This window comes from Lissotriton helveticus, chromosome 6 (genome assembly GCF_964261635.1).
Source record: "Lissotriton helveticus chromosome 6, aLisHel1.1, whole genome shotgun sequence".
NCBI classification, from domain to species: Eukaryota; Metazoa; Chordata; class Amphibia; order Caudata; family Salamandridae; genus Lissotriton; species Lissotriton helveticus.
The window spans coordinates 826,255,148-826,279,225 of NC_136067.1; the positions used below are offsets into that span (position 1 = coordinate 826,255,148).

A 24,078-nucleotide genomic window follows, 5' to 3' on the forward strand; every position below is an offset into this window, starting at 1 on the left:
AGGCATACATGCACTTTGCAAATTTAAATATCAAATCATTACCTTGGATTCTTGCGAATTATCACTATAACTGTTGCTTTTGGGAGAAGCCTTCTTTTTGTGCTTTTTGGTGGTTCTCCTGGATGTTTGGTATGTCTTCAGTCAGCAGAGTTAGTGAGCATGTCTGCTTCATAATATCCACATAAAGCCAAGTTATTGTTAAACACTGCTTCCGTAATTTTGCCTACACTTTCATGGATTTCCACATTAGTCTCATGAGTTTGTTCTTAATTTGGTTTCAGACTAGCTATATCGAGAATGTGATGTATTCTGCATGTGAAGAGTACCCTAAACTTCTAGATCTGCAATTCTCCTTAAAGTCAACATCTTTGGAGACTTTGTTCCGGGCTCTTACGCTTTGAATGCTTACCTCCCTTGTTGCTAAGAGTTGCAACAAAAACATTTTACTGTTGTAGGAATTCCGCCTTGTCTGCGTGGTCACTCCTTACTTTTTGTATTTTGCTGGACCCTATGTGTTTGCTGGTTGTAGAACTCTGTGCACTTTACCACTGCTTGCCATTAGTAATGGGCCTGTGCTCCATCTTTAAACTTGATGAAATTGTTATACTCTTAATTGGTATATTTAACTTGCATGTCCCTAGTATATGGTACAAAATATACCCGGGCCTGTAAGTTAAATGTCACAGGTGAACTATGTCATCTCCTGTGCCATCCACTACAGTGATAGTGTAAAACTTGGCTTCTGGTCTATCATTGTAGCCTAACTGTGACAGTTTAAACACTGCGCTTCGATCTGGCCAAACAAACCCTTTTGACAGGTCAAAACCTCCCTTTTAAGTATTAAAATGTCACCCCTACGAAGGCCTTACCGCCCACAAGGCAGTGTGCATTCTATTTAAAATCAGGACATGTAGGAATTTAATGTTTACATGTCCTTACAGTGACAAGCACTCAAAAGCTATTTTCACTGTGGCAGGCCTAACTGTCCCTTGTAGAAAGCCATAGTACATATTCAAATCCTAATACTGCACCTCTAGAGTGGGACTATATAGAAAAATAATTAAACCACTATTATTAATAGTTATTAATAATCCAATTTAATGATGAAATCTTATTTTTAATAAATATTAAGGGAAAGGTAACTTTGAGAAAGTTACCTTTACTTTGTATGAAGTTTCTGTACCTAATTTGCATGTGCTCTCAAACTTTTCCCAGCCAAGGATTAGCATTTCAAAAGGTGTGAATTGCTTCCTATTTGTAAACAATAGGCTAACCTGAATGGGCACAAGTGAATCCTCTGAACCTCACTGTATATGCAGGGTGGGGTCGGTGAGCATCCTTTATGACATTAGTGTCAAATCCTGTTGAGTGTCTAAGCCTGCTTCACAGATCTGCTGGGTTTACATATAACACTTTGGGGCACACTTGAAAGGCAGAGATCAGGATGCTAGGATAATTCTTGTGCATTTACTGTCTAGTTGCTGGAAAACCCTTCTTTTGTTCTACCTGACTTCTGTCTCTGGGTTGATTTGTGAATACAGTGGCTTCCTCAAATTGCATTTTGTTAGTACTGGGAGGCCACAAGTATTATCATGTTACACTCCCTACACAAACCCTCAGCCCTTAAAGGCCAAGTTGAGTGTGGCTGAATTATTTTACCATCTTGAAAATGCCCAAAGCGGATAGGGATAGCCCCGGAACTTTTACCCCATTGGCTAGGCGTACTTAATAAGTCATTCCCACCAACTAGCTTGTGCCAGACCTACATGTGGTATCGTCAGGGACCAACTTCAGAACACTGCTGGTTATGAGGAAGAATCGAAGAGGTCTGGACAAGATGCATGTGACCTGAGAGGAGCCCCGAAGGACTGCACCTGCTCCCTTTTTTACCCAGGGATAAAAGTGGATTTCAGAGGTCATTTGGCTGACCCCCTGTGTGGCTAAAAGGAGACAACCAGCTACAAGAGGCCTTTTCTGCAACTGCTCAGCTGATCAGTGGCAACGGTACCTGGACCTGACCCTGCTTTTGGCCTCTGACATCCTGTGGTCTCTTTTTACCTACTGTGTGGTCCTGGGGTGCTTTAGATGGGTACTCCTGTAGTGGATTGGGACTTAAAGGACTAAGTCAGAGGTAAAGTCTTTAACCATCACATACCTGGTTGGTGTATCTGACTTGCGCTCCATTGCTGTCAGCGTCAAATTGCACCTAAGTCGCGGTCTCCCGTGAACATTAACTATCATTGTCACTTTGTGCTTCTTGGCGTTATTCCTACTTAAAACTTTTTTTAAAAATCATATCTCCTGTTCCACTTATTAGATTGTTTTCATTTTGTTTCTTAAATTGTATTCTATTTTTTTAATTCGGTTTCGGATTTTTGTTGGTTTGCATTTCAACATTTATTACTGTTTTGGTACTGCATGAATACTACACACATTGCCCTAAGTTAAGCCTGTCCGCTTTTTGCAAGTTGCAACCAGAAGGTTGAGCTCAGGTTAATTTAGTGACTTTAAGGGTTCATCCTGACAAGGGTTTTGATTATTCTTTGAGGTGGGTAGTCACCCACCACAATTAATAAACCAATGTCTTCCAGCTGTACTTTTCACTGTACTTAATGTGGTATCTGACTTTCCTTAGACCTGTTTCTGTGCAGAAACTTTGAATGAGCACTTGCTACTGATGGTCATTCGAATTCTGGTTTCAAAACCAGTGCCTCTTTGGTTAGGATAACCAGATTCCCTTTAAATATTTACTGTTTGCTCCTTCTAACCTTTTCTTTCTATGTATACTGATCATACCAAGTTAAGAATTAGAAATTTATGTCTAGAAGAACCATCTTCATACTTCTTGGTGACATAAACGTTTTATTGATGCAATAGCCTCTACTCACAAACCTTCGGCACAGTCTTTCCTCAGCGATGCTCTACAACTGTGTTTCGTGGTTAACTTTAGATTTGAAACTGAGCTGAATGACAAATGCTCCTTTATTTAAATTGGGCATTTCAACTATACAACTAACTTCAGAGCTCTGTTGTGCTGGGCACTCAGTCTTAAGTCCCACCCACATGTGGTACACACCAACTCACAATCAAATTGTAATTCAGAAAGAGGCAATCTAATTAAGATAAGCTACTTCCCCAAAAGGTACATTTGTCCATTTAAATATCAATGTGCATTTTATGTAGTGTGCCATTAAGTAGTGCATCCTTGTTCTCCATTCTCTGTGATCTCCCATATGTTCACTAATTTGACATAGTGCTTGGTGTTGGGTGCATTGAATGCCAGCTCCATGTAAAGTTGATGAGTTGCAAGATTATCTGCTTGCTTACTACGTAATTGAATAGGTTTGGGTATACAGCATCTGCCTTTGTTTTGAAGAGTTTTATTTTCTCCTAGAGTGCTTACGGAACGAAGGAGAAGGTTTACGAAATGACTCCATAGAGTTCATGGAGAAGTTTAATGCAACTATGCAGTGCTTTGAACAAAACAAACTAGTAAGTATTGTCCTGGCTTTGTTTCTTTTATTGTTTTAATATAGCCAGTTAACTAGTTATATAATTTTAATCTGGACACTCATCTTTTGAAAGAATAGTGTCATTAGTTGTTAAAACGTTTTTCGCATAATGTCAGGATTGGAGGACGTATGATTACAAGTGGTGACTGAGCACCATACATGTTCCTCATGTTATTTCCAGTCCGGTTCCTTATTTCAAGCACAACTTTAACATGATGCCACAAGCATATTGGAATCCGCATATTGCCAGCATCCTTTCTGGGCTGCTGATTCTGCTGATCATTCAGGCTTCTCCATGAGTAGCTTGTGAGCTACCGGTAGCTCTCCAGCTACCTGTAAGTAGCTCTCCTGTGTGCAGCACATTGAACTAATTTAGAAGCTTTTGCTTGGTTGAATTAATATATGTATGTTAAAACTGAAAATTGAGTATTTGAGATGCAAATGTGTATATTTTCAGAACTGGTAAGCTGATGCTTGGAGAAAAATGGTTGAATTTCCAATATTTATTTAAAGCTTATATTTGAGTAATAAAAATCAAACCGTATTGGGGAGCACTTATAACTAATATTAACTTGCAACTTGTGGCATTGCAGCGATGGCTATTATGTGATATCCATGTAGAAGCATGACAAATCATTTTTTACATTACTGCTGGCAACCGTGCCAAATACATTGAGGTTATCACTACTGGATAATCTTGCCTGTGGTGGCTGTAGGAAAGTAGGATCTGCTTTATTGTTACCCACACTTTTTGCCTGGTGCTAAGCTGCTTTTGACTAGTCTGCCTGGGAGCATGCTAATCAGGACCCAGTCTATCTGCTTTCTCCCTTAAATGACAAGTACTTGGGTACATACCAGATTGGATACTGGGGCACCCTTATAAGTCCCTAGTATATGGTACCCAGGGCATAGGTACTCCAGAGGTCCCCCATAGGCTTTATGCATGCATGCATTATGCCACCAATGGGAGACCATTCAAAATGAAACTACAGGCCTGCCATTGCAGCTTGTGTATGCTGGTGCTAGCACCACTTACTAAAGATATAGGTTTCCTATATCTAGGGTCACTGCACTTAAAACCTATAAGTCACCCCTATAGCAGGTTTTTGCAATCCTGAAGGCAGGGTGCTTGGTTCTAGGTGTGAGGGTGTCCCTGCATGAGCAGGACACCCCTACAGCCTGTGTAGTCCATTTTCCCGGGTTGTCCGTGAAGCAGTCATATACTATATAGAGGGGCACTGCGTACTTTCACGATGATCCTATCGAAAACAGCAGCAACGTATCATGTTTGGTGTCAAAGATTTTGGAATCATACGATTCCAAGCACTGTAAGAGCCTTCTGTTAGGCTCTCAGTGCTCCCGGTACCATCCTTCTTGACCCGGACTGCACAAAATGATTGCTGCTGACGAGAGACACAATTCTGCCCTCCTTCTTCTGAGCCAAGCTCGAGCAGGGGAAGGCAGAACAATAGCATCCTGTCACAGGGAGGTGTGACCCCCTCCTCGACAGGATTTAGTGTATTGGGTAAGGGTGGGTGCGCCTGCCAGCGCCACTCAGTCTGCATGAGGGGCACATTTGGTGTCCCCATTTCCAGCTCTGGGAGCCGTTGGCTCCTCCTCTGGCGCAAAACTGGACAAAGAACATGGGAGTAACCTCCCCCTGTCCGGACCCTAGGAGGGTCCCACGAATCCTTTCCTTGGGGTACTTAAGGGCTTACCTGTGGGTGGGTCCCTAGATTCATCGTGGGACAAGATTCAGATCAGACACCACTTCTTCTTCTACCGTCTGGGCACTCTGGACTTCGTTTGGACTCAACTTCATCTCCCTTCCAGTCTGCTGCATTGTCTGTGCCCGTGCACCATACTGCAACCTCCCAAGGCCTGTGGGCATTAAAGCCCCTTGAAGGAATTACCCTTGGAGTGAAGGAGTCACTCCCCTGCATTCACAGCCATTGCAACTAAGCCGACCGGTCTGCTGATCCAGAGCTCCTTCAGACTCCATAAGGTTCTGCAACACAGGTGGTGGTTTTCCACAGCTCCAGAGGCCTGCCCTACCCTCTCACTAAGTTTGAGGCCAGTATTCCTCGTGGGGGTTGACTGAACTGAACCCCTGTGCACCGCATCAACTTGAAGTTGCAAAGGCTTGTTGGCTTCTTTCCAAGAAGATCTTTGGGCTCCAAGTAGCCCCCACCTCGAGCATCTCCAGAGACCAGAATGCTGCGCATCCATGTGCATTGTGGCCTGCATCTTGTGGTGAGCTGCTTGAGGTCCTCTCACCACTCCTGGGTCCATTTGAGGGTCACCGTTGTTTCTTTTGGGCTCACAAGATTGCTCAGGGCCTGCCCTGACTCCCCTGCTTTTGGTGAGTCCCCTGGACCTTGCTGGTCCAGATATTGCACCTTCTTTGACTTCAGTGTGAGTTGCCATGGCTTGTTGGTGCTCCCGCCGGGCACCGACCCCTCAGCAATCGACAGCCGACGTAGGACAGCTCATACACTGCTCCTGGTCTTCCTCAGCGTTGCCTGGTCCTCACAGCTGCAGAGTTGAGGTCATCGTCATCCATCCTGCAACACACGACATCAGAGGGCATTCGTCTTCTTAAGTCTCCTAGTCATTCCTGAATGACATGGGCTCTGTCCCCTCTGCTTGCAGGTACCTCTCATCTCGAAAAAATCCAACCATGACTTACCCGTAGAGTTGTACGGAGCACCCGGTCATGCTCCCACACTGCACACGCTCTCCGTGGGGTCCCTATCTCCTCACCTTGGGTGTGTCCTTGGGTCCCCTGCACTTCTACATCCTCTTGACACTGTCTTGACCTGAGTCGTGGTTCTTATACCACTTTATTAATATATGGTCGTCGTCGTCCCCTCCCCCCCCCCCCCCGGGATCCACTGTGTATTCTGTGCTATTTACTGTGTTTCTTTGCAATGTATTGTGTTCATTGTATTTATATTCGGGTAGGAGATACCTAAACGTGTTAGAGAGTATTATATAATAAATACATATTTTAATAAATAAATTGTGTGGTTCTTTTTCACTTAATCTGTACTATGATTGTAATCTGGTAAAACAAGCTGCTTTACACTCCTTCTGGACTAAACCTGAAGGCTGCTCTCCACAGCTACCACATAGAGTTTCGAAGGTTGTCTAAGACCTCTTAAATCACCATAAGGGTTTTCTGGACTGGTGCAAGGTGCCCACCTACATAAGTGGACATCCTATACCAGACCAGCTTCTCACAGCGGCCACTAAAGTAACCTTGTCTTATGTAGTTACCCTTAAATCTCTAGTAATATTAGTAGCTCAAGAGGATTTCAATTGAATATAAGTACCTCTTATTACAGAAAAGGTTGGAGACATCCTCTTCTAAAACTATTTAAATGCTTTCCCAAACCTTGTGTGATATCATCTTTGCATGTTCTATGCCTATTTGTTAAGGATACACCACATATTTGCTGTGGTTTGGTAATTGAATAATGTAGTTATAACTCCCCCAAAATAAGTTATTTTATTAGATGTTCACCGTATTACAGCCGAACCTTTCATCAAGCCGTTGACAGTATCCTTGTTATATCTTGGAAACTTCGCCAGTTTTTTTGAAAAATGAATCCACATTCTGATAAAATCACATGCAGCCACATGTGGAATAGAAACTCGAGACTTAATCCAATCTATCACTCGCTTACATCACCTACATCCACCTGTTTGCCAAGGATAGCCATAAACTTGCCCTGGCTCTCCTTCTGGTATATTGGCAAAACTCAAGGGTTAACCTGTATGAGACATTAGGAGATGAAAGCATAGCACAAAGCCGTTAAGAGGTAAATAAATATCCTATGGTCAAGATAAAAGTATATGTAAAAAAACTGTAAACCTGTATCAACAAGTTCAAGATCAAGGGTGAAAATGCAAGCAAACATGATAACATGTTGCTGTCCAGTGTCCTATGTTAATGGTTTATTATAAACCCTGATGAGATATTGGTAATTAATGGTGAAAGTTTGGTGCACTGCAGAATCTTAAACTTGGACTTGGCATACATAACGTAGCTGTGTTAAGTTGAACAGGAGCTATTGGCAGATTGCTCAAAGTAGGTTCCATGAACTTTGATGAGCTCAGTAGAAATTGTTGGTGATGCAGTCTTGATGAAATGCACAGATTGAGTTAAGAAATGACACTGCAGAGACTGGATCATGGTATAGTAGGTGAAATGATGTCTTTCGATTTAATTCTAGTTAGATTTTATGAGCAAAATAATTTTGTGGGATTACATGTTAGATGTTCCCAGGAGTTCCATGGCCTCCGGTCCACTCAGAGGATGCTCACCGAGGAGAAATTGGGGGTAAAACGAATGCTCCAATAAGGGAAAGCCCTACCCAAGCAGAAGCAGTATGTAAGGTCCTCATATTGGTGTGGCCATCTTGCCCGGTTAGCTTTTTTGTGAGTGCTGGGGAAGTCTTGCGCCTGGACAGCTGCTGAGTATATTCAACACAGTTCCTCTGTTCTGGTCTTGGCTTGCTGAATTGCTCTTTTGTTAAGCTCGATTTTGGATTTAGTTTTTAATATAATTGTCAGCAAAAAACTCACAACATTAATTTATTCTCGTGCCAGTGCAGTACTAGGCTCCAGTTTTTTTCTGTGTTTTGGTTGCCGGACTTTGATTCTGGGTTCCTCTCTTGGGACCTCTGGAGTGGTTACTGGTGTTAAAAGCGAGCAAACAATGCAAAACATTAACCCATAATGTGTGCAGGATAGATGTGAATTCCGCTTGCGTGAGGCATTCCCCCTTTTTTGCACCAGGCTCTAAATGGGGTGCGTAAATTAGTCCAGGACATGGCACACGATCCAGCTGTGTGGCCAAGATTTTTTGACCGATTTTATTGTGAGGGTGTAGATGATCCTTTAAATATTATTAATATTGGTCAGTGGCAGCTGCCTTGGAACCGGGGTAGTGAAAGAAGAAAATAATAAAACGTACCTGTTAACGCAACCGCCTCTCCTCCATCCTCTTCTTTCGGCACTGTCAGCATGGAATGGAAGCACCCAGGCTCCCTGACTCTCCCAGCCAATAGCAACCCTGCTGTCACCATGACAGCAGCGTTATGATTGGTCTGAGCTTCGTGGTTCAGCTCTTAGACAGGGGCTTGCAGCCTGTGCATGTTCTCCACCCAGGCTGCATTTCAGCGCGGTGACATGGGAAGTGCGCATGACGGTTTGGTCGGCCTAAGACGGTCGCCAAACTATCATGCGCACTTAGAGAGTACATACCACGCCTCCCTCTGTTCTGGCCAGCCCAGACCCTCCCCGCCCTAACCTGGTTCCGAGTCCACACTGAAAAATAAATTGATAATAACGTTATGTTATTATCATTTTATTTTTTTCTAGTGCTCAAAGAGCAGTGGGGTGGCACTTCTACTCCTTAGCGGAGGAGCAGCCACTAATATTGTTTATTTTGTCATGTGGCCCAAAGCCTGGGATTGTACAGATTGTCAATAATGTAGGTCTCGTTTGTAGAAGAAACAAGGGCGCTAAAGACAGCTAGGAATTGCGCACTGCGGTCTTTAATGAAATCTCCGGGAGATGCCGAGCACCTTAAGGCATATAAATCTGCACAAAAAATGTTCAGGCAGACGGTAAAGAAAGAAAAGCAACTTCAAGAAAATGAATTCTGGTGCAAATTACTTTGGGAAAGCAAAAACTGCAACGCAAGAAAATTCTGGGCCTTAATTAATCGTCAAAACTCCAGCAACTGCAGCTTTGGGTCAGCTAACATTCAAGAAGCCAGTTGGTTTACTTTTCTGGCAGGGCACTTTAAGTCCCCAGAAGGAACAGCGCTTATAGACACATGTGCTCTCAGGCTGAAGCAAACAGGTTTTAGCAACAGCTGGAGTAGGTCCACCGGTTGCTGGGACTCATGCACCGATGTCCTCCAGATCTCCCAAGAAAGAGTCACTACAGCATTGTTGAAAGCAAGATCGGACGGAGCCCCGGGCCCCAATGGCCTTCTACAGAATTTATTTAAATCAAATGTACCATTTTGGTCGGGTCATCTAACCAACCTTTTTAACTACTCTCTCAGAACCTCAATTATACCAGACTCCTGGTGTGGGGCAATAATCCACCCAATTTATAAATCAGGCTCCCACTCGTCCCCAAATAACTACAGACTAATAGCTCTCTTGGACATTGAGGCCAAGCACTACGCCGGCATTCTCCTGAGTGAGTTGAGAGCATGGGTGGACGTGAATAATCTGATCCCAATGACTCAAACAGGCTTCACTGCCAAATCCGGGACCATGACCAACTTATTAACATTAGCCATAATCGTCGATAAAGTCTGCGCTACATCCAGGGCGTTTTTTTGTTGTTTCGTTGATTTTAAAGCCGCCTTCGACCGAGTCCCCAGGGCAGCACTATGGGAAAAGTTAAAGAAATGGGGAATCCCACAAAAACTCCTGGAGGCAATCATCCAGTTACACTCTGATACATGGGTTCAGGTGAAGCTGGGGTCCGGCACACATCTCTCCCGGAAAATCATGACAACCAGGGGTGTCAAGCAGGGGTGTCAAGCAGGGTTGTGTGCTGGCCCCGCTTCTCTTTAATCTGTTTATAGCTGATTTGCCGACAGCCTTGGAAGAAACCAACAGTCACCCACCAAAGATGGGTGGAGCTCCCATAAGCAACCTGCTCTACGCTGACGATCTAGTGCTTTTTAGTCTCACACGAGTGGGGTTACAAAGGCTTCTAGCAAAATTATACAATTATACTACTGCAAATCAACTAGAGGTTAACCTAAAGAAAACACAAGTGGTTACCTTCGGTAAAAAAAGAAAAGCAGGGGGAGGATGGATTTACAACAACATGAGTATTGCAGTAGGAAGCACTTATAAATACTTAGGGGTTAACCTCGACTCAAGGGGCAACCTTGCTAAACAACGTAAGGAAATATTAGTTAAAGCTGTGACCCTTCAGGTGACCCTCTCAAAGCTCTCAAAAAAATTGGCCGGCCCAAGCCTAACACCTTTACTTGAGGTAATGAGAGCAAAAATTGGCCCGACACTGGCATACGGCATTGAAACCTTTAAGGGCAAACTAAATAAGATTTTAAACCAACATGTCACTAAAATCTATAAAAAGGTCCTCCGCTTGCCCAAAAGTGCCTCTGCCGCTCAGATTAGGCTAGAACTTGGCTTACTAAACTATGAAGTCTCTAGCACTGGCACGTTTTTAAATTTTTGCCATAAACTGAGACAAGCAGATGTAGGCTCACTGGAGTCACTAGTTTGGCTGGACATCATCGAGAAAAACCCAGGGGGCTCGTATGGTCGCCTTTTTAAAGACTCCATTCTAGAACTCTCTGCGGGTGACCTATGGGACCTCAACCCCAGCGTGTCAGTATTTAAAAGCACTATTAAGAAAAGTGTTAGAATGAGTTCTCTCATTACTGATAAAAATCTCCTTGCCAAACGTAGACACGCCTGGGCTATCATGAACTCGTACGGGCGTATAGCTCCCGCATCCTATCTGTCATGCACGTATTCTCTGCACCTAAAACTTAGTTTTTTGGCCATCAGACTCTGTGACTTGCAATTTTTAAAAGATCTGCCAGGCTGGCCCCGTACGTCCGACGTACTATGGTGCAGAGGGTGCGGAAGAACGGTTGAAACAATGGAGCATGTGATCTGTCTCTGCCCAGCATTTACGTCACTGCGCAGACTCAAACTGAAAGCGGAGTGGAACAGGCTGGGAATTCGGTCTTGCAGGCAAGCAATTATCGCGGCCTTAAGCCCAGAAAACACAGTCTTAAACATAGGCCTCACAACCTACATTCGCCTTGTATACCGCCTCCTGTCGATAACAACCTAAATCAAATTGCAAGATTTTTAAACTGTTAAAAACCCTTTTTATCTTTGGACTTTCCTACAACCTGTTGCTATTGAAATGTTGCTGCTACTTCTATTCGTATTTATTTGTAATATTTGTAACTATTTGCTAGCAGTTGTTGGTTCACAAGCTCATTACTGCCAATTACGGGTACAACAACTTTCTTTCCTACTAAAGTTAGTTTAATACTATTTGGATTGCCTACAAAGGGGAGTTGTATAATGTTTCTGACCAGTACCTACCTGTCGCTGCTCATGTGCTGCTAGTTTTTAAGTTTCTTTTTTACATTGTGTATCGTTGTTGGTGTCTCTTTTAAGGATGTTACTTTTATATCCAAATAAAGATTGTATTACAATAGGTCTCGTTTGTAGAGGCAGTATGATACTGGGAGGGGTGAGACTGCATCAAGCTGAGTTGGGTTTGCTAGCATACAGACAGGCGCCATGCAAATTAAACACAGACCACCGCGACAATTGCATAAACCACCAAGCTGTTTAGTCAGCGTAATGACCGAAGAAACCAGAAGTCTGACTTTTTGATGCCACTGTGTTATATAAATAATGACTATTTGTATGAGTGTAGCCTCTTCAGTGCGCACAGTACTCTATACGACTCAGTTGGGATCCCGTGTCATAGTTTAGGGGGTATGGTAGTTTGATTTTTGGTGGTGAAACGTTTGTTTGAAAATGTTATCAAATAATGAAAGAACTTGTTGAAAGTGACATGCTCTGTCTTCTAACATTTTAAGTGGATCTGTTTTAATTTTTAGGTAGTGACACATATCCCCTTCCAAGAAGGGAACTATTCCAAAGTGTGCACCAACTGCAGTAAGATGTATAAAGATTTGACTGAATTATACGCCCACATGCAAGAGGGAAACACCCTGTGCATTGACATAGAAGATGCTGTAAGTATTTCCTTTCACAAAATCTGTGGCTTAGCCTTCATTCAGAGCTCATGTGTCAAAAGCAAATTGTTTTATTTCTGATTTCGCTTGCCAAACCATCCGTCTGTTTAGAAAATAATTTAAAAAGCATTTATTTATCGCCTTTAGCCTGTCGAATTTCGAACCAGATAACACATTTTTCTAAAAGCTAGCATTTTTGCCCACTTATCCAGTATTGGGGTGTCTTTCATAGATTCACATGCTTGAATCATTCCCCGTCGTCGAAGTGGGAGTCCCAGGGTAATATAAATAAAGCAGTAATTAAATAACTTTCATAGGCTATTGTGGAGGCAACCATGCATTTATTAGCCTCTCTATCTCCTTTTCTAAAAAAGGAATAAACTTAAATACAACCAATCAGTAACCAGCACCCTCTAGAACCTTCCCATAGAGAGGCTGAGTCACTCAGATTTCCACCGCACGTCGTGTGTGAAGGGAGTCTCCCTGAGTTCTGCTCAGTTCTTCAGTATTTCTCTCAGATAAGTCTTATTTTTCTTACTGAACAATGTCTGACAGGAAAGGACTATTTCACCCTTGTAAATCCTGTGAGAAAATAAAAAGGGTTCATATTTATTCCCATAAGGATTGCATCTATTGCCTCTATACTTATCATGAGGCAAAGCAATGTAAAGCCTGCTGCACCTTTTCATCTAAGACTCTTCGAGAAAGAGAGGGCAGACATACTTTTGTTGTGGCTAAAGAAGACACAAGGAGCATCTTTTGAGGAGGAGAGTGACACTTCTTCTAAATCCCATGAGAGGCCCAGGTCACCTGAGCATCAGCTGGACAAGGTCAAGAAACACCCTAAAACCTCTCATCTGACCAAAGAAGCTTGAAAAAGAAGAAAGAATCTAAGTCCCCTCGTAGCTAGTCTTGCCTCATCATTCTGGGACTTCTAAGGCAAAATTGGAATCTTTAGGACTTTCCAGGCATAAATCCAGAAACAGATCTGTGATGCCCGTCCCTTCAGCAACTTGTACAATGACTACTCTCTCTTCATCAAAACCCTCGATTGCGCCTAGGACAGCGACAGCGAGCATTGACCCCCGATATCGTCAACTCTATCTTTATCGTCGACGAAGACCTCCGCGTCGGGGTTGCTATCGTTGATAACACCACCACCGTGGATGACAGCTCCACCGTCGACGATTTTGCCTTCAACAAGAAAATAAGGGTCACCGATGGTCCCATCAACGAAGTCACTTCAAATGCAGTCCACACCATCCAGAGTGTCCAGAACATCGCTGCGACCTGCCAAGCAAGATTTTGCCTTTACTTCTAAGTCACCTTCTAGACACAGCGGAAATTGATAATGATGGTCCCTTTGGGACTGCTCATAGTCCTTCTGAACTTAATGTGAAGTGCCAAGAGGAGGATGAGGATTATTATGACGAGGAACCGTACTACCAACACTATCCAGTTCCTCCTACACAGTATCAGCAATTTAGATATTATGTTGATCCACCAAGGCAAGAACCTGCTCATTTACCCTCTTCTTTAATACAAGGCTTACAGGCCATGCTCATGGACTACAGATAAAGGTTCCCGCCACAAGAGGAACACATGACTGTGCCACCACCGCCTCCATTACCACTTTCTGTAGCACCGCTTACACCAATACTGCCTCCTCTTGCTGCTCCTAGGATGACGCCACAAACCATCATTCCTGTTAATCCTAGAAAGGATCCATCCTCGCCTGAAGAGGGAGAAATACACGACCCTCCTCCACCCACAGATGAAAGAGGAGAACTATATTATACCTACACCATCTCATCCTCCGTGTCATCCTCCTGACTCCCCTCCAGAGGACATTGGAGGTTTTCATAATTTTGCTATGTCCAGATTTCATAAGCCCACAATAGTCAAGCAATCAGATTGTTTCCTTTATGACTTTAAAGAACCATCAAGGAAATCACTAAGATCTATACCCATTATAGACCATATCTGTCTGGAAGGACTTAAAGAAATGAAGTCACCTGACACTGTAGCGCTGGTACTGCTAAGACTAGATAAAAAATACAGGGGCCCGAGGATTCCCATGCATACCTTACTGGACATCCCAAACCAGAATCTGTGATTTCCCAAGCGGCTCAGAGAAGATAAAAAAACTCTTCCACCTCCATCACGTCTCCACCGGACAAGAAAAGGCGCCATTTGGATTCCATTGGGAAGAGCTTTTCGTTCATGTCCACGATCTCGGTCAGGGCGGCTAATGCACTAGCCATTCTGGGCCTCTGCAACCAGCAAATGTGGTCTGATATCGGAGCCATGCTGGAGTTTATACCGGAGGAAAATAAACAGGTATTTCCCAAGGTACTGGCTGAGGTAGAGCGCACAGCTGCCATGGACATAGCCATAACAGGTTTTCGTCAACTTGCTGGTGCAGCTGTTTTAAGACACCAAGGATGGCTTAGGGCAACGTTCTTCAGTCCAGATGTGCAATAAAAAATATTGGACATAGCGTACAATAGGGACAGTCTATTTGGAAAACATATAGACGAGGCTCAACTAGCCATCAAAACGGATACAGACACAGCCAAAGCATTAGGTACCCTGCAGTATCGCAAAGTGCCCTTTCGGGGTGCACAAGGATGTGGATTTTGAATCTATAGAGGTACTTTCCAGCATACCTTAAACTATCAATCTTTTCAGCCTCAATATCATCAGGGTTACCAGCAGCAATCCTACCGACAGCCAACAGCTGGTTTCTCCAGGTAAGGCTCACGTAGGAAACCAACATCACAAGTACGCAACTCGGGTCGCAAGTAGTGACCACATCAGGGTACCAGTTACTACTTCCCCCCTCCCAACCGTTGTGAATGTTTCCAGTCATATCCATCAATGGCGCAATATTACAATGGACAGATGGGTATTGGATCTCATATCTTATGGACACACTCTAGAATTCATCCTGCGCTCACCAACACTCCGCCCAAAGGATCGCACCCCCCTCGTCTTCACTTACTCAAACAAGAAGTGAAGCTTATGCTACTGAAAGGGGCAATAGAGAGGGTTCCAGTAGCACAAAGAGGAAAAGGCTTTTACTCCAGCTTCTTTCTGATACGCAAGAAATCGGGAGAGTGGAGACCTATTTTAGACCTTAGATGGCTGAACAAATTCCTCAAAAATCAGACCTTTCATAATGGTCACACTCTCCGACATCCTTCGCTGCCTCAACAGCTTGGATTACATGACATCGCTGGATTTAGAAGATGCTTATTTCCATGTTCCTATACAACCCAAACCTCTGATTCACAGTGGCTGGTACCCACTATCAGTTCAGAGTCCTACCTTTTGGCATCAAATCTGCTCTGCAGATTTTCACCAAGTTTTTGGCACCAGTAGCCACCGCCTTGCGAAACCAGAGTCACCAAGTATTTCCATATTTGGATGATTGGCTCCTGAAAGCTCCATCGGCTCGTCTAGCGACTGCAGCTACAAAAGATTGCATAGATCTGTTCCGAAAATTAGACCTTTCTATAAACCAACAGAAATCATCAGTTTTCCAAGTCAGACAATGATGTTCCTAGGGGCGACTTGGATACCATTCAGAACAAAGCTTTCCATTCGCAAGAAAGGCAGGAAAGCTTGCAAAACTTGGCTCTCAAACTTGCAAAAAGAAAGTGCACTTCTGTGAGGACATATAAATCTCTACTGGGCATGCTCTCCTCAGCAATCAATCTAGTGCCACTGGCTCATCTTCACTTGAGGCCTTTGCAAGTGGAATTCCAATGTCAATGGATTCAAACTACGGGATCCTTCGACATGATAACTATCACTCTACGCATGAGAGAGGCGTTCGAAAGGTTGACTTTGAAGTCTCATCTCTCACTTGGCCTCTCCTTTCTGTCTTTGATCCCGAAATTCATAGTAACCACTTATGTGTCCATGGAAGGTTGGGGAGGTCATCTCCAGGACCTTCAGATTCAGGGAAAATGGTCCTCATCCCAGCGTCAAATGCATATCAACCGGCTAGAGTTGAAGGCCGTTTTTCTCTCCGTGCAAGCTTTCCTCCCTCGGATAAAAGGTTCATCGGTGTTGGTCTGTACGGACAACACCACAAGCATGTTTCATAGCAATAAACGAGGAGGAACCAAATCTCTGACTCTCTCTCAGGACGCCCAGCAGCTCTGGAACTGGTTTGCATTTCACAGGATATCCCTAAAAGTGGAGCATGTTCCAGGGCTTCGGAATACTCTTGCAGACACCCTCACCAGGACCATAGACAACTGTCACAAGTGGGAGCTCGAACAAGACCTACTGAACAGGATTTTTTCACATTGGGGGAAACCAGCGCTGGACCTGTTTACGACACACACGAACTTCAAATGACGGTTCTTCTCAAGCAGATTCCCTCTCCCAAACTCCTGGGGGAATGCCCTGTCAATGCGTTGGTCAAGAAAATATGCTTACGCCTTTCCTCCCATTCCACTGATACCCTAGGTCCTGACGAAAATGAAAATAGAACACTGCCACCTTCTACTGATAGCCCCCAGATGGCCCAGGCAGCACTCGTTCACGAAGCTTCTACTCCTCTCGGAAGCCCAGCCCATCCCTCTGCTATCAACACCAACCACGTTGACAAAGAACCAAGGTCAGATGTGTCACCCGGAGCCAGCATCTCTTTGATTTCATGCGTGGCCCCTGAATTCTTTGAATTTAAGGATTTGACATTTGCACAAGAGTGTAAAGACCTTCTCGCCATATCTCGCGTGGAGAGCGCCAACAAGACGTTCAAACTGAAATGGAAATGGTTCTGTCTTTGGTGTCTGCAAAGCAAAGTACATCCGTATTTACTGTCTTTGGCTGAAACTGGATTGGTATACTCCTCAATTAAGGTTCACTTCCCAGCTATCTCTCGATATAGACGCTCCCCAAAACATCTATCTTTCTGCTCTGATAGAGTTGTAAAGCAGTTCATGAAAGTCCTATTTCGTACTTATCCACCTGTTCAAGCCTCGTAACCCGAGTGGCACTTAAACGTAGTCCTATCACAATTGATGAAGCAACCCTTTGAGCCCATTCATAGGGCAGATATTAAGTATCTAACAAGGAAAGTAACTCTTTCTCCCCTTAACATCAACTAAAAGTGTTGCGAAATACAAGCTTTCACCACAAAACATCCTTTCCTTCGTTTTACAGATATGAAATGGTTATCCTCAGGACAAATCCCAAATTCATCCCTAAGGTTCCTTCGCAGTTTCATCTAAATAAACCTGTCATTCTCAGGACTTTCTTCCTGCATCCTTCTACACCTGCAGAATGAACATTACACACTCTAGACATCAAGAGGTGTCTTAAATTCTACCTGCAAAAGTCCCAGTCTATCCGCAAGACCGATCAATTGTTCGTAGCCTATGGACAAGGTCGTCAGGGCACTGCGGTTTCTAAAGCTACCATCGCAAGATGGATAGCAGCCACAATTCAGTTTTGCCACGATAAAGCAGGCAAAACTTTGGCAAGAACAGTGAAAGCGCACTCCACGAGAGCACTCTCTACATCGGCTGCCATGTTCACTGGGGTCCACTGGAAAAAATCTGCAAAGCTGTGACCTGGACAACGATGCATATGTTCACGTAGCGCTACCGCCTGGAGTCAACACAGCGTGCTGATTCAGCCGCGGGGCAGGCAGTTCTACATCATTTATTTCAGTAAGGGGAGTCTCTTTAATTGGAGGATTTCTTTTCTGTTGTGAATATTGATATGCATTTGAAAATGTATCTTTATTGGTTTTAAAAGTTGGTATACTTTTTAAAGTTGATAATGGAGATGTTTATTTCACATGGCAACGCCTTTATATGCATTTTCATTTATTTTTACACCAACAAGTTCACAAGACATTCCTTTTCTTAATATATTTTGAAATATTATTGGCAGTACCCACCATCCACTAAGGGTGCTTACTTATTTTACATTACTGCTTGCTATTCTGATTCAAGCATGTGAATCTATGAAAGATACCACAGTACTGGGTAAGAAATAAGTTACTTACCTGTAACTGCAGTGATCCAGTATTGGTATCTTTCATAGATTCACATACAACCCACCCTCCTCCCCGAACAGGCTCCCCTTACAATCCAGTATTACTATCCACACTTGTGCTGGAAAATATGAAGAACTCAGCCTCTCTTTGGGAAGGTTCTAGAGGGTGCTGGTTACAGTTTAGTTGCATTTACGTTTGGTCCTTTTTTATAAAATGAGGTAAATAGATAGGCTATCAAATGAATGGCTGCCTCAATGATAGCCTATGAAAGTTCTTTAATTACTGCTTTATTTATATTACCGTGGGACTCTCCCTTCGACGACGGAGAATGATTCAAGCATGTGGATCTATGAAAGATACCAAAACTGGATAACTGCATTTACAGGTAAGGAACTTCTTTCTTATTTTTTATGCTAAGGTTTTGTTTTTTTGCATCTTGTTAATTTAGCGGTGGACTAGGGAAGGGGGAATTGACACTAGGTGACTTGTAAGCTTGTGCTTTCAGAAGCTCATCAAATTGGGTTTTTATTCACGTTTTCTGGCACTGAGGTACCGATCCAGGTTCCCTATGTTCCAACCCATATATATACTTGTATTTGTGTTCTTGCACCTCTCCTGCGGACAACTTTAGCACCCTGTTGCAGATCTGTTTCTACTAAATTGCATATATAGAGTGAGTTTTGGGTCAGCCCATTGATGACTTATTTGGCAATCTCAAGCCTCTGCTCTGAATTCAAAGGCTTTCTTCCAGATTCTTGTTTTTGTCCCACCTAGGAGCATTTTTGACTTCACTGCTGGCTAGAGGGGAATCATTAATATTATTATATTTAGGTCCGGTCTAAAGAGATTTAGCCGTCTTGCCAGCCTTATGTTTTCTACAAAGCTCATAATAAAAATACATGCATTTAGGGGCTTTTACACAACTCTCTTTATCCAATGCTCGGCTCAAATGTCTATCAAAATATGCTCCCTCCCCCCACGGCACATACTGTATAGGGCACCGGGTCAGCCAACGTCGCCATCGGCTAACTTCACTTTGAGTCACTGCTTTGTGCTTGTGCACATGTATACAGCCACCTAAAATGAGTCCCCCAATCTTAGACACTTGAAGGAACTTGTATCTGTCAGTGACTGCTTGTACCTATGTTTAGTAGGGTTTCCTCGCTTATTTATATAAAAACCAAGAAATGTTTTGCGATCTATAATATTAGCTTACTATCATAAACTACTTTGGCATATGTGTTTCTCCTATGAAATATAAGCACAAATCTTTAAAATAGCAAGTGTACATGCAAAATTAATTGTATGTTGAAACCACACTCACTCAACTTTTCGAAGGTCATTTGAAGCTCGTACTTCCTTACTTGGAGCTTCTTACTCGAGAGAGACATCTAGTAACCATTTGAAGTACTTCAGCTTTGTGATAGACTTGTAAATGAGTTGCTTCTGATTCTAGAGGGACATCTAGTAATGACGTGCGGTACTGCAGCTATATGAAAGGCCTGACCTATTAGATTTGCCAATGCTTTTATTTTTTGCTTTGCCTTTCAGCCCTCCTTGAGAGTGCATGTCTTCCGTTGGTTTCTTCCCCTCTCACTCACCTTGCACACCCTACATTTATTCCTGCACTTACCACTTTCAAATTTTTTTAATGAATTTATTTTACAAAAGCAAATTATTACTGGGCTGCTTGCTTCCATTTTTGTGTTGCTGTTTTTTAAAATTTTAACTTTGTGTTAAAATTGTCAATTAAAAATGGCAAAATATCCACCAGTGTGTCACAACACCTACACACGTGTATGCATCAATAGGCATCTTAAAATGACTTCTTGTACATTCATGCATCCCGATGCATGTGCATGATGTAACCGCAGCCATTTGGCATTCGTTGATGGCAAAGCAACAGCCTTGACAAAGCCTTGTTAGCAATGTATTAATAAGTTTCTTCCCTCTCTTCTCGGTTGTCATTTTTTTATTTCTTAAAGGACTCCTGGGCCTAACTGGGCATCTTCGGCGCAATGTAAAGTAAACATTTATTACATTTTTTTAAACTGTAAAAAAAATTGCTTTGCCGAACTCTAGGAAATATGATATTCTGTTAAAAAGTTTTGCTTAATCTAAATTAATTTCACTTTTTATCTTTTTCTTTTTACTTGTAGATGAACAGTACTCGTATCTTGTGGAGTCAGATATTCAAATGCAATATTCCTTTCTATGATGTGGTACCGGTGGTAGCAGTTTCTTCCTTTATACTTTTTCTGCCAGTCATCTTCTACCTAAGCAGTTACTTACATTCTGAACAAAAGAAGCGTAAACTCATTTTGCGTAAGTATCTTGTGAATTGTGGAACTAAAGGTACAGTCTCTTAGGTATTCTAAAAAACAAACTATTGGATAATTACTCTAAAGCAGAGGTCTTCAAACTTTTGAAGGTTGAGCCCCCCCAGCTGAATTTTTTTTAATGTCGGGCCCCCCCACCATCTGACAGAAATTTCTGGAATCTGGTACACTACATAATCGACCGCCACCCTCATATCCCGGGCCATATCCGGCAAATAATGTTCAAAACAATGAGTGTTTCCTCCTCCATGAACACCCTCACTACCACCCACCAACAATGCACCTCATCTCTCTATAGCACCTTTCTGGCAAACATATAATTTTTTTTATAGTGCTACTCATAGTTTCATCATACTTAGGGGCATATGTACAAGCCCCTATAGACACAACACCGTCACTTTTTACGACGTTGTTGTGGCGATAGGGGCATTGCCGTATTTACAAGTCAGAGTTAAGCCACTTAACTTGGCTTAACGCTGCCTTGTAAATAAGGCGCCCTTTCATGCTATGCTTAGCGTGAAACGGTGGGCAGTGGGTGTTGCCGTGGGCGTTCCACTGCAACAGGCACTGATTTTGATGTTGCGCCCTATTTACAAATGCAGCGTAAAAGTGAGGCAGTGTTAAAATTAAGAACAGGGAAAACCTGGTCTAAAGCTGGCGAAACTAGGAGAAATGCATTATTTCTCCTCATTTTTGCTTTATCCATGTTGGCTGCCTTGTGCAGCACACATGGAAAAAGCAAAATGCCTTGTATTTGTAATGTTTAAAAAAAAAACAATTTTGTGATTTCTGTGTGTGCTGCATTAAGCAGCACACATGGAAGTGGGACAAATGACATTTAAAGATTGTTTATGTACAGGAAGGTCCCCCTCCTGTACATAAAAAATCTTTTCCCTGTACCCAGATGCCCTTGCAGTATGGTGCAATGGTGTCTGCGTTGGCACTACACTGCTAAGTGTAGCGCCAGCGCAGGGGAAACGCAAGGCTGCAGCATATTGTTGTAAATATGGTGCAGCCTTCTTTTTCTGAAGTGGCGGAGAGAGGCCTTAACCCATGACTGCTAACGCCTCACTCCGCAACTTCCTTGAACATATCACCTCAGTTCTTTGATCTGCATGGTACACCTTCTTTGTAGCAGGCACATTAACCCTCTGTGCTGTGAGGGTGGCAGGAGTGCTCATGTGAGTGCACAGTGAGGTATGCGACAGTGTGAGAGTAGGGTAAGTGGAGTGACTTCAGGGAGAGTGAGGTGACCATATGAATTTGGGTGTGCATGTTAGTGCAGAGTGGGACTGATGAATGTAAGGTTAGTGATGGGCTTGTTTAAGTGAGATTGCAGATTGAGCAGTGAGGGGGACAGGTGAGTGAAGTGTCACATGAGTTCAGGGTTGGTAGTGTGCTTGTGTGGTTGCAGGTTGAGGTTCAGGGAAAACAGCGCAAGTGCATTGTGAGATCAGAGTGATCACTGAGTCCAGGGTGAATGGTGTGAGTGCATGGGGGTCAGTGAGAGGGAATTGTGATCGCTGTGAGTGCAGGGTGAGCATGAAAGTGAAGGGCGAGAATGAGGAGCAAGTTGTCTGAATGCAGGGTGCATTCCCAGACACTTGCAGTAACTCAGCATGCTATTGAAGGCAGCACAGGGTTTCAGATATGTTAAACTAGGCCCTGCGCAACTTTTAGAGTCGTCAGTGAATGTATTTAGGAATATTTGAGGCATACGGTGCGTGCACTCTATATGGTCTACACCTCAGACATGCCCTGCCTATCCGCCCTCCCTGGGGCCCAGGAGCTAAGTTATTGGCCTCGCCGCCTGCCGTGAATCCATCCAGATGTACTATAAGGCCGCTCAGTTGCAGGTACTGGTCGAATGGTCCCAGAAAGACTCTGAAAAACACTGGCTTCATATGGATCGCAGTGTGACGGGTCGGACTATATGGGATCTGGTGTGGCGCCTTCGTAGAGATAGACCTCCAAACACTTACCTTAGCACACCTACACACACCACTCTTAGGGTATGGGACACAGTTTTGGGTGACGATAGGTAGACTTTCTTCCCATCACCCTTTACCCCGATTCACCACACCTCCCTTTTCCCTCCGGCTCTTCATGAGGGCCCCTTTGATTCCTGGAAGCAGGGTGGTTGCTTAGCCTTGATCCATCTATTTCGAGACGGTGAGCCTCAAACCTTTGAGGAGTGCAAGCGGGAGTTCGACCTGGAGGGTACAGAATTTTACCACTACACGCAGCTAATGCACTGGGCCTGCAATCCTCAGGTTAGGAAAGCTGCTACTCGACCCCTTACAAAATTTGAAGCCTTCCTCTCCAAGTCATCTTCAATGAAAGGGGTGATCTCCTTTATTTAAGCCTTTCTGCTCAAAACCACTCCCTCACCTTGGCCCAGGTACATGAGTATGTGGGAAGACCTGACCCAACGCTCTATTTTAGATGAGGAATGGGCCCACCTTTGGTCTGATACTATCTGATTCAACCACTCCATAGATCTCAGAGAGGCGCACCTTAAAACTATGATGTACTGGTACCTGCATCCCTCCAAGCTCCGGCGTATATTTCCTATTACTTCAGACAGATGCTGGAGGGGGTGTGAGCTCCTGGGCGACTTTCGGCATATATTGTGCGATTGCCCGTCTATCCGGCCCTTCTGGGATGAAATTTTAGCACACATAAAAGAAATGCTGGGCTACCCTATGCCTACTACTATGGCGGGGGTTCTCTTGGGGCTGCGTGACCCTTCCCTAGAACATCAGACCCGTGCGGAAAAGATCTTGTGGCTGTGCATTGGGGCGGCTAAGGTCACTCTGGCGGCTGCCTGGAAGAAGAAGGAAGCTCCGGATATATCCCAGTGGCATGCCCACCTCTGGAGGCTATTGAGCCTTGAACGTATGGCTGACCTCTTCAGAGACGACTACAATGTGAGAAGTTGGCCTGGTAGGGGATGTTTCCAATTCTGGAACCACCTACTACCTGACCAAACAATCCCTTATGGTGTCTGGTTGTAAGTCAACCTTATTAGACAAGCTATCCTAGGGGTAGCATGGACTAAGCAGCCTAAAGGCTTAACTTAAGAGGTCGTGTTAAGCGAGCTGTTTTACCACATACAATCCTGTAATACCAAATGAAAGGACACCACACAAGTATATATTATAAAAATATATGTGTTTATTACTAAAAACAATCCCCAGTATTCTTTATGAATAAAGGGGCACAAGCGTTAAATCAAAAGCACTGTTTAAACATACAAGTTGCACAATTATGGATGAGGGCGGGTGGCCACTCAAACCATATACTAAACAAGTGGTATAAGAGAGGCCACTCGAACAGTGGTTAGGCCTAGGGCCTAGGGAATCGCTGGGAGCAGTCAGGACAAGCAATGCTGAAGTCGGGAATGGCCCT

General features: G+C 43.6%; 1 protein-coding gene across 1 annotated transcript in view; it reads left to right on the top strand.

Annotated features, from left to right (window-relative positions):
• Positions 1–24,078, top strand: part of OSTM1 (osteoclastogenesis associated transmembrane protein 1) — a 121,689-nt gene that overhangs the window by 74,344 nt on the left and 23,267 nt on the right. The window contains exons 3-5 of the mRNA XM_078648412.1: positions 3,395–3,492; positions 12,169–12,306; positions 20,488–20,653. Of these exons, the coding sequence (XP_078504538.1) occupies positions 3,395–3,492; positions 12,169–12,306; positions 20,488–20,653 (402 nt within the window). The remainder of the gene's footprint in view (positions 1–3,394; positions 3,493–12,168; positions 12,307–20,487; positions 20,654–24,078) is intronic.